Source organism: Triplophysa dalaica, chromosome 18 (genome assembly GCF_015846415.1).
Source record: "Triplophysa dalaica isolate WHDGS20190420 chromosome 18, ASM1584641v1, whole genome shotgun sequence".
In the NCBI taxonomy this organism is placed as follows: Eukaryota; Metazoa; Chordata; class Actinopteri; order Cypriniformes; family Nemacheilidae; genus Triplophysa; species Triplophysa dalaica.
Window position 1 is genome coordinate 19865667 of NC_079559.1, and position 11073 is coordinate 19876739.

Genomic DNA, 11073 nt, shown 5'->3' on the forward strand with positions numbered 1-11073 from the left:
TAAATATAAGAAGAGAGTTTACATCAAGCAAAAATCTAAATCCTTAACTGGAACTAGATGTGCTCATAGTTTAATTTGTTGAAAGAAATGAATGTATTCATAAAAGCATCACTAAGGGGGAACCGTGAGCAAATGTTACATTATCACGATTTGTCAGGAAGGAGAATCCAAAAGGAGGCGGCGGGTACAAAATAGTGTCCGTTTTTTTACAACCGCCTTGGTAATGGACAAATCAACCGCGGTGGTTGAGAAATATATATTATTTAAATAATAAAATAAATTTATAATAATAAATAATATTTATATATTGTGTAGCAAACACATGATTGGGCAGTCATGGCCTAGTGGTTAGAGGGTCGGACTCGAGACCAGAAGGTTGCCGATTCTCAGGGCCAGCGGGTAACGACTGAGGTGCCCTTGAGCAAGGCATCTTACCCCTACATGCTCCCCGGGCACTGCAGTGATAGCTGCCCACTGCTCCGGGTGTACATGTGTTCACAACTTGCTGTGCGTGTGTTCACTACTCTCTGGATGGGATAAATGCAGAGGACACATTTCGGGTATGGGTCACAATAACTGTCACATAAGTCACTTTCACTTCCATAACCTATTTAAATTCTTAAATTGAAATATGATATCTGCGTTGTGATGTACTTTTTCTCCATTGCTTTCTATTCGCTTTGTTTAAACAAATTGCTTTGCTTTAAAAATAATAAAAACATTATATTCTGTAGGCTAACTTGTTTGTTGATAGCTTATAGGCATACCGTCATTATAACTTGTAGGCTACTTAAGTTGCGACATATATACAAACAGTATATAAGGGGGAAACCATAACAGCTATCACAAACCAGACACATCTTTAAAATGCGAAAACTTTGGTTCTCATGACTGTACGTGCTCGCCACAGACGGGTCACATCTTTAAAGGTCGAACACACCGTTTTACATGACTGTATGCACACTTGTGTCTTTGATAACTGCAGACTATTTTGTATGATTGTACACATACCGACTGTGCACAGCTCTGCCGCCACTTAATTACATTATATTTGTCCCATATTTTCATTATTATATATACTGACTTAAACCTGGACAATCAAATAAATAGAGTGATATTGTTGTGCAAGTATGAAGGTTAAATTATTTAGTGTACAGGTCATTTCAAGAGTGATTGACAAAATAAATGAAAATATTTGTTTTCATGCATTTTAAATGAGTGGAAACCATCACACCCTCTCCTGGCTGCATTATTATGTGTAAAACATGGTCTTTATGGAGTGTGATATGATTAAATGATGAAAAGTATGACAGTTAACATTTTAATATTTCATTAATTTAGGGAAATAACAAGTGTCTTAGCCCTCAAGGGACTGCTTGAAAAGCAGAATGTTATTGTTACTGGAAAAACATAAACTTTGAATCGCACGTGATTGATGGACTAGCATTACTCAAGATTACTTACTGACTTAGACTCTGTCTACACTAGTGCGCTTTCATTTGAAAACTAAGTTTTCATTTTCAAAATGCTCTTCGTTCACATTAGCGTTTTCAAGCATTTCGCAAACGCTGCCCATCCACACTGAATCGACTGAAACGCTTACATCCATGTACTGCACATGAGTAAATACCTAAGACACATCACCATGTGTCATATCTGTCATATCTAAAGAATGCATGAACTGTCATTAATGCTATCAAACAGGAGAGCAGCCGAAACAACTGCATCACATGACGAAAAACGCGTCATTCACACTACAACTCGAAAACAAAGTTTTCCTTTCAAAGACGATATATAATTATAAAAATACCAATGAATCACTATACTTATTGATTGCTATCAGGATGTTATGAGACTTCCAACCAGCATGACAAAAGAGGGATTCAGATCTTACCGTGTGAGATTAAAACAGTTACAATGAGTTACAAAATTGTCTAAAATAATACAAATTAAATCAGTCGTGTATAGATCACAAAGTGAGGATTCCCCAAAACTTGATTTGTAGAAATGTCTCACAATCCCTTCACTGCTTTGTGTTTCTGTCTTTTCTTCCTCTTTTTTAGGTCCCAGATTACCTGGATCACATTGAACGCCCGATGGACTTTCAGACAATGTGGAAGGGTTTAGAATCACATCGCTATCTAAGCTTTGAAACTTTTGAGACTGACTTTCTGACCATTGTCAACAACTGTCTGAAGTACAATGCCAAAGACACAGTCTTCTACCGCTCTGCACTGCGATTGCGAGAAGCGGGTGGTGCTGTTTTACGGCAGGCGCGCAGACAGGCAGAGAGAATTGGCTATGATTATGAGACAGGCATGCATCTTCCGAGAGAGCCAAGCCCGGAGTCACCACACGAGCGAGAGAGAGAGAGGGAAAGAGAGAGAGAGAGATTCAGAGAGAGAGAGAGATCGGCGTCAGCTGCTGAAGATGGTCAGTTTGGTTTCTTCTTATTGGTTTTCAGTCTATTTTTCAAAAATAGTATACTTTGGTAATCCATCACTTTTTTTAACTTTAGAGCAACCTTATATTACTCCTCCATGAAAGCAGCTAGTTTACTCGCAAAATAATTCAAAATTGTCTATTTGATCTCATTATGGTGGAATAATTTGTTAAATTATAAAGTATCTAATATAACATATTTTTTATTCCTTTTTTAAATCAAAAACATAATATTCGGGCACACAGCCCTGTCCCTTATTAAAATTCAGTTTCCCTTTTTTATTCCAATTGAATTCCACTGAATTTTGACACTTTTGTCCAACTTCCACATTATGCAAGTTGGTCAGCATTACTTTATTACTTCTAATCCAACCCACCCCATTTTTCCTTAATTTGGTCAAATGTTTTGAATTTTCATTGTTCATGCTTAAATGCAACAAAATCACAAAAAGTTGCAAATTTAAGTAACGGGAAAACCTCATATTAAATACAGTTATTCATACCCTAGGCAATTACAGTTGAGATCAAAAGTTTACACCCCCCTTGCAAAAACTGGAAAATGCTGAAATTATGAAAAAGTTTATTTTTTGAAGCATTTTGAAAATTAAGGTTTAATTTTTTATTTAGTCCTGCCCTGAACATGTTATTCCAAAAACGAAATGTTTACATAAAGTTCACACCGAAGAATAATAACAGAATTTCTAAAAATAGCCCAGGTCAAAAGTTTACACCCCGCTAATTCTTAATACTGTAAGACGTTACCTGAACAGTAAATGACAGTTTTTATGTTTCGTCATAGTTGTTTAAGGGTTTCTTGTTTGTCCTGAGTCACTAAACTGTCCACTGATCTTCAGAAAAATGATCCAGGTCCTCCAGAATCTTTGCTTTTTCAGCATTTCTGTATATTTGACTCATGTCCAGAAGTAACTGTATGATGTTGAGATTGATCTTTTTACATTTAAGGACATTCAAGAGACTCATACACAACTATTACAATAGATAGAAACATTCAGGGATGCTCAGGAAGGCAACACGGTTCATTTAAAGTCAGGTGGGTGTCAACCTCTGAAAATGTTTTTTGTTGCAAATTGCTTTTATTTATTTTCCTGAGAAACCTACATGTATTTCTATAGCTTCTAAAGTACATAATTAAATGACAAAAATAAGATATGTAAACAAAACGATATCAATTCACAAATCTATTGAGCTGTTATCTTGGCAAAAAAGAAGATTGCAAAAAGTATTCATTTGATTAATAATGAGCATTGTGTATAAGAGAAAATCATTCATTTAAAATTCTTATTCTCTAATAAAAGATTCGATTTTGTATCTTTATTAAATACAAGATCAAAACGCAGATGCAGATTTATTTTTACTGTCTTTTTGGTCATATTTACCAAGGGTATGAATAATTGTTGTGTATGTAGTTTAAGCTCCCGAGGTTGCAATTCAGTAGTTTTTTTAAGCTCCAGGTGACTTTGTTTTCAGGGAGTCTTAAGTCTTGTTTTGATACGCTGATTGTGTTAAGTGCCTCTGACGTTTTCTGTTCCTGTTCACAGATCTTTTGCTGGAGAACCGACGGCGTTTGCCTCTGGACGAGCAGCTGCAGATCCTGCTGGCACGTTATGATGAAGTCATGTCAGGGAAGCACAGTATCGGCCAGTCCCGGCGAGCTAAAGCCTTGAAGAAGGAGATGACCGTCATTAAGCGTAAGCTGGCTCATCAGCGTGAGGGCGGCTGTGGTTTGGGCAATCACGAGTCGAGCTTGTCGCTGGAACGCAGCTCAGTCCTTGCGCATCATGCCTCTGCGAGCGGCCGTCATGATGATGGAGAGAGCAGCAGTCATGAGATTGGTGGAAAAGGTCAGTAAACATCTTTAATGAACAGTTCACGGATATTCTGTCAGAATTACTTGCACCATGCCATACCACATTTTGTCCATTATGTGTCATAGACATGCTGTCTATGATTGGTTGTAATGCTCAACACTGTGAGTCAAGCACAAAAAACGTTGAGGCACCGTGATCGTAATGCTGTAATGGACACGTTTTATTCTTCTTTTGTTCACGTTTCGTTCATTCATAGTTCAATTGCGATACTTGTAATACATTTAGTTGTATTATTAAGTAGCATTTTTATTCAAAATCTGTTTAAATTTCTGACCCCGGTCACATATTAACCCTCTTATATCTGAGGGGGTTTGGGGCCCTGGAAGAGTTTTAAAATACCCTGTCATTTGTGTTTTTTTCAGCTGCATATAAACATGTTAATGGTTAAAGTCTCACATAACTCTATTCCCCACAAACAGTGCTACAATAAAATGCAAGCAATATCTATGTACATGTTTGGGTTTTTGAGAAAATAATGTTTATTCATAGTTAGAAAAAAGGCCAGAAAACGCTGTGCTAAAACAGTGTGCTAAAAAGATTATAAACGGAAAGATGAAAATCATGGTTAGCAAATATTGTGCACAGTATTATTTAGTAATATGTATATAAATAAAGATGAATGCTAACAATGCCCATGCTTAACAAAATAAGACATTTGGTCATTTGTTATATAGGAACCGCAGTAAATTACTAAGGAAAGACAGAAACAATCCTCACTTGTCAGAACGAATGCGCTTCACTGTGTGCAGTCGCTCTTCACAATGAAACCGAGGCGCAATCTTTTTCTAAATAACAGTAAACTTTATCTCTTTGTACCTGACAGTCTGAAGATCCTCCACGTATGTGCAGCGTGACATTGCCTAAACATGAATCTCTATAAAATCTATATACGTTGGCATGGGCACGTGGCTCTCGCAGAACATTACAATATGCAAGGGCTCGATCCCATTAGAGATAATACGCTGACACCAGAGATATTGTACATATTACTTATTCAGACAATATTTGTTTAAGTTATGTATTAGTTCATTTAAAAGTGGACACTTCAAGCTTTCTTTAGACGAATGTTTTGTGTTTCTATGACAAGTATTCACAGAGTTTTAGTAAGATGTTCACAGAGTCTTGCCCTGTGTATTTTCATTTAAATATTTCCTGTGAATTAAATGTAATGATTATTGTGATTATTTTGGTGTTTTCTCTGTAGACCTTAATGTGTCCTCTTCTGCGCTGGCCCCTGAGGTTGGACGTCGTACATCTGTCCTCTTCTCAAAGAAAAATCCCAAAGCCACCGGCCCTCCGAAGCGCCCCGGTCGACCCCCTAAGAACCGAGACCTGTTGCATGGACCAGGGGTGCTGAGCTCTAGTCCAATTGGCCCACCCCAGCTGCCTTCTCTCCCCCAATCACGCAAGAGACCCCACAGTCCACAGTCCAGCTCCAGCTCGGAGACAGACAGCGAACACGATCACCTCATACTGGGTATGTGTTGAAATAAAGTCTCATGGATAGGAAATTGCATTAAAGGAACAGCTTAACCAAAAAAAAACTATAACCATAAAAGTAATGTCAGTTCTTTAAAAGTTGAAAAGATATTTACAAACAGGCATCTATATTACACCAATAACCAAATCCTGCTTAGAATAATATGAGTCACAATGTCCATTTTTCACAGTTTTATTAAAACCAACCTAAAATTTAGATTGAAGCAATAGATTTTTTTCTGCTATTGCATTTGTATGTGATATGCATCAGATGTGAATTATCATATGTGTCCACCAAATAAGTCCCCAAACATGTTTGAGAACTTGAGAGACCGTCATTACAAGTTATTAATAAAACATAAATAAAAGGAAAGTTCACCCACAAATGAACATTTGTTCATTGTGTAATTCCAACCTGAATTACTTTCTTGTTCTGCAAAACATAAGAATGTTTTTAAAGACCTCATTGCCCCCCTTGACTTTCATAAGGACACACAACCATTCCTCAAAATATCATCTTTAGTGTTCCACAGTCATAGATATTCAGGCACTTATTTAGTTGCAACTTGCTCTCTCTGTTTTACGACACGTACACAATACTGTTTTGATCAGTTCACAAGTGCCTTGATCACCCCCCATACTATTCTTTTAGATCAGTTCGGGACATTTACATAAATGTATTTATTTGAATTTATATTTTTCTTGTTTGCTCTTTATTTAAAGAACTAAATGTAATAAAAGTTTATTATAATCAGTAGTCGTATCCACACTTATATGACATTGATTCATCATGGAAACTCCCACAGTCCCCCAATTAGTGCATTTCTTATACATTTGAGGCTAAAAACAACACCAGTTTCACATTTTATATATATATTGATAGATTCATGCAATAGAATCTGTTGCTTTTTGATATATTCTATAATAAAATGTTGTGGTGTTCCTCTCTCAGACCTGCACAGTAATGGTTTTGGTGGAAGCAGTCAGCCGGTGACTGAAAGTTTTCTGGTGTACAGAAATGAACGCAGTCTCCCGCGCTCCAGCTCCGACTCAGAGTCCACCAGCAGTAGCAGCAGCAGTGCCGCATCCGACAGGACCAGGTACATGAAAGCACATGCACAGTCTACACGCCAACCGCTTTTCCTGCCATGAAGATGCAGAATGTTGAGTGTGATGCACAACGAGGTTCTGTTTATATGTGGCGTTTCAGACAATAATCGTTGAGAGCATGGAGCTAGCAATGCCAAGGTCATGGGTTCTATCCCAGGGATTGCACATATTCAGAAACAAAATGTATAGTTTAATCAGTCCCTGCAGGATTTTGCGATCGCAGAATTGACGCATAATCAGACAACCTTCAGCTTGCAAAAGTTTGAGATTGTTGCAGATTTTCTGCATAATTTGGCCAAAGACGCACCGTGTGACGTCCTCACATCGCGCATTCTGTCAAAACCTGCTCTAAAAGTCAAGCAGAGAGATACTATAGAAGGGAGATAGGAGGGTCTGTAACACCTGAGGGGAGACGAAAATGAGTGACTAAAGGCGCAATATAACATTTCTGCATATTCAATTTATTATACACAAACATTAGATATTGACCAGTTTGAACATGTACGACCATTCAGAAAAACTTGTCACACTGGCAGTTAAAAAAGTCACAAAATGCGACCATTTGGTTCCAGTCTAGAGCCCTGTCGTACATCAAACCCAGCTAATAATCTATTTCTTGTGCCCAAATACAAAGAACATTGAAACTTTTACAGTGCAAATGTTGCACAGCTGCATTTTCAAAGATATGTTCCTTTTTTGTAGTACCACTCCCTCCAAACAGGGACGTGGAAAGGCCTCATTTTCCCGCTCAGCATTTCCAGAGGACAGCAGCGAAGAGACGTCTGGGACAGAAAACGACTCGTACTCAATGGGCGGAGCGAGAGGAGTTTCCCACTGTGAGTCTAGTAGACACACCATCAAATGAGCCCCTACATGTAAGCTGGTTATAGACTCAGTGTGTGTGTGTGTTTGTGTGTGCATGCGTGCAGTGGTTCGAGGCAGGGCCCGCTCTGGATGCTGGATGAGTTCTGATGATTACAGCTCTCTGGATGCTCTTGATCTTGTGTGGGCCAAGTGCAGAGGATACCCCTCTTACCCCGCACTGGTGAGTGCTACACTACTCAGAGTACTACTATACGAAATTAGTAGTTTTGTTAGCACGTTTTTCTTAAAAATGTGGTAAATTCTGTAATTTTATGAAAACTGGCAGTGTTTGTCCAGGTCATACATTATACAAATAAAAAAAATATGTATTTAGTTTTGTGTTAAAGTGACATTTAGGATATTTGTTTAGTGTTCTGCTCTGTTTGACCTGCAGAGGGCGGTGTAACTACCTAATGTGCAACTACCTAATCTGGTTGATGTTCCCTCCAGATCATTGATCCCAAGATGCCACGAGAAGGTGTGTTCCACAGGGGCGTCCCGATCCCAGTTCCTCCTCTAGAGGTGCTAAAACTAGGAGAGCAGATGACCCAGGAGGCCCGAGAACATCTCTTTCTTGTGCTATTCTTTGACAACAAGAGAACCTGGTTAGTGAGACACATTTGTGTTTTCACTTTTTGTTTTGTACTTATTCAATCTTAAAAAGTATAGTTTTATTGTGGTATAATGCACAAAATATATATCTTATTGCCTCCTGTAGTTCTGGAAGGGAGAACGATTTAGTGGCCTGTTGAAATGCTTTCAATTATTTTTGTAGTTAAATGCTAGTGTATGAATGAATATAATAACTTCTTTATTTTACATATATTATATATTATTACAACAAATTTAAGTTGTAAACTGGCAGTTAGTGTAAATTTGGGTCAATTTGTCCGTCACATGCTTATAAAACAAAAAGTGAAACAATTATATAAACATTTCCCTGATATGTACTGTGTACTTTATTTAAGGACACAGTGGTTAAAGACATATAAAGTGGGAAAAAGAAACATTGAGAATGCTTCTGACTATTTGAAACCTTTACCTGTTGGTGTATGTTAGAAATGCCATTAGACTAAACCATGTAAAAATAATTATAATAAAGGTGCCATCTGTGAGTAAGGTTTTGTTTACTTGACAAGCCAATTTTTTCTTTGATATGCACACGCCGAGTGTACTTTTGGAATTAGTTATACAAATGTTTATTCCTAGATAAAAGGTTTTCGTATTGACTTTACTGTTCTCAAACCCTCAAGGCTCATTTTAAGAAAGCGTTTTTGAGCTATCAGCATTTTTGAACATCCTGTACTTGCAAACAAAGAGAAATAGGCCAGAGGAAACAAACATGAAAATGCTTTTGACAGCTGAAATCGTGTGGATGAGAAAAGAGAGAAGGAAGACAGGAAATAACTGTGTCTAAATGTCTGTGTGTGTGTGTGTGTACAGGCAGTGGCTGCCGCGCTCCAAACTGGTTCCTCTTGGTGTGAATCAGGATCTAGACAAGGAGAAGATGTTGGAGGGCAGAAAGTCAAACATCAGGAAGTCCGTTCAGGTGGCGTACCACCGTGCAATGCAGCACCGTAACAAAGTCCAGGGTGACCCCAGCAGTGATACCAGTGACAGCGACTGAACACACACTTCGCAACAAAAAGAACTATAGAATAAATTGAAATACACACTTTAGTACGTTCTCTATTCTGGTGCTAAGCTGCCGGTAGTCTTTAGACAGGACGGTTGTTTTTACGTGTACACGATCAGTGCAGCTGTATGTGATTTTCCAGTGCATTCATAAATAAAGGACAAACATGTGGTCCATTTACCTCACACTACAGCCAGTATTCTGTATGTAAAGAACACAGTTTTGATAGTCCTCTGCTTATTGAAACTTTTAAAATGTCTAAAACCACATCTTCACAATTTTAGTACACCTAAACCATGTGTTCTGCTGACTGTGTTTGTGTGGTTATGTGCAAGAGAATTCATGTAAGTGTTCATATAGGATGTTAAAAAAGAAGCAGTGCATTTTGTGTAGAGGGCACAACGACGCTTGATTGCGGTACTGTATTTATTTGTTCTTCCAAATGAGACAAGCTCTCATCCTCCTATAATGCAGCCACACACATTCTCAGCTCTTGAGTCGGCGTATCTGTCTGTGTTTGTGGTGAACATTTCTCATACTCCGATGTTTGAATGAATGAATACATTGATGACAAACTGTTGTCTGCTCATGTGCCAGTTCTATCACTGTAGATCTTTTATATATAAATATAAAATATGTGCGATAGGCTTTAATAAAAACATTTGAGTTTTGTACATCTGCTTCTTGAGTTATTTCTGCTTAATGATGAATCTACAAGCATGTTTTTTGAAATGGTTAACTATGTTGCTTCACCAAATCATCAAGTTAGTAGTGAGCGGTTTTAAAAGGTGAACAGAAACTTTATTAACCGATTCTGAGAAAAGAGATTATGTAAAGAAATGGGTATCAACATTGTCAGCATTTTTTAAAACTTCTAAGGATACATTTCAACCGATTTATATTCTAATGTGTACAAACTAACTTTAGTTAATGAAATATAAAATAACAAAGATTTTTATTCATTTCAAAAGTAAGCAGCACATTAAAAAAGTATAAATTGACAACTGTTGGGTTACATTAACCCTAATAATGTTTATATTTAATGGAAGCCCTGAACCGCATTGCAAAAAAAAGCTTGTGTAAATATTCTCTGTATTAGATCCTTCCAGAGTCCAAAGACTTTCTCTCTCTCTCTCTCTCTGATTGTTTCTCTCTCTCCTTGGCCTTAATTTCGCTCTTCAAAACTTTTTTTTTCGCTGATGAAAACTTTTATTTCACTTCAAAACTTTATTCGTTGTTCAAAAAGTGTTTTGAAAGTAAACAATAAATTATGATAAATAAAGACTTTATTTATCGATGTTTGGGTTGATTGTTTGTTGGATTCACAGCCTGTCATTCTCCATCAAAGATATCCAATTTTTATACATTACATAACTATTTCTCACAGTGGGCGAGCAAATTTTCTTCAGATCAGTCCATCGTCTCCTCTGCTCAGGGTTCCCAAACTGCGCACTTGAAAACATATTTCTTCATCATCTTCTCCATACTGATCCCTGAGGCACCCAATGCTTAGTTGAAACCTTGAAGGATCTGATACAACTTGAACCTGCTGAGTGCAACCAGTAGTACACAGGTTGAAGAGCAGGATCTGCTGGTTGAATGTGTCCAAGGCAGCAGAGAGAACGAGTAGAGCAAGGACTGAATGTGGAGTCG

The 11073-nt window shown here is 37.6% G+C and overlaps 1 protein-coding gene across 6 annotated transcripts in view; it reads left to right on the forward strand.

Moving 5' to 3' along the window:
* brpf1 (bromodomain and PHD finger containing, 1) overlaps window positions 1–10094 on the forward strand; it is a 37395-nt gene extending 27301 nt beyond the window's left edge. For 5 of the 6 annotated variants that reach the window (XM_056729469.1, XM_056729472.1, XM_056729471.1 and 2 more), the window contains 8 exons: window positions 2064–2433; window positions 4002–4304; window positions 5536–5808; window positions 6763–6910; window positions 7623–7756; window positions 7850–7965; window positions 8235–8389; window positions 9228–10094. In XM_056729469.1, the coding sequence (XP_056585447.1) occupies window positions 2064–2433; window positions 4002–4304; window positions 5536–5808; window positions 6763–6910; window positions 7623–7756; window positions 7850–7965; window positions 8235–8389; window positions 9228–9411 (1683 nt within the window). In that variant the 3' untranslated portion in view covers window positions 9412–10094. Of the gene's footprint in view, window positions 1–2063; window positions 2434–4001; window positions 4305–5535; window positions 5809–6762; window positions 6911–7622; window positions 7757–7849; window positions 7966–8178; window positions 8390–9227 lie in introns of those variants that run through there. The other variant, XM_056729474.1, reaches the window with a different exon arrangement.
* Window positions 10095–11073: the final 979 nt, after the last annotated feature.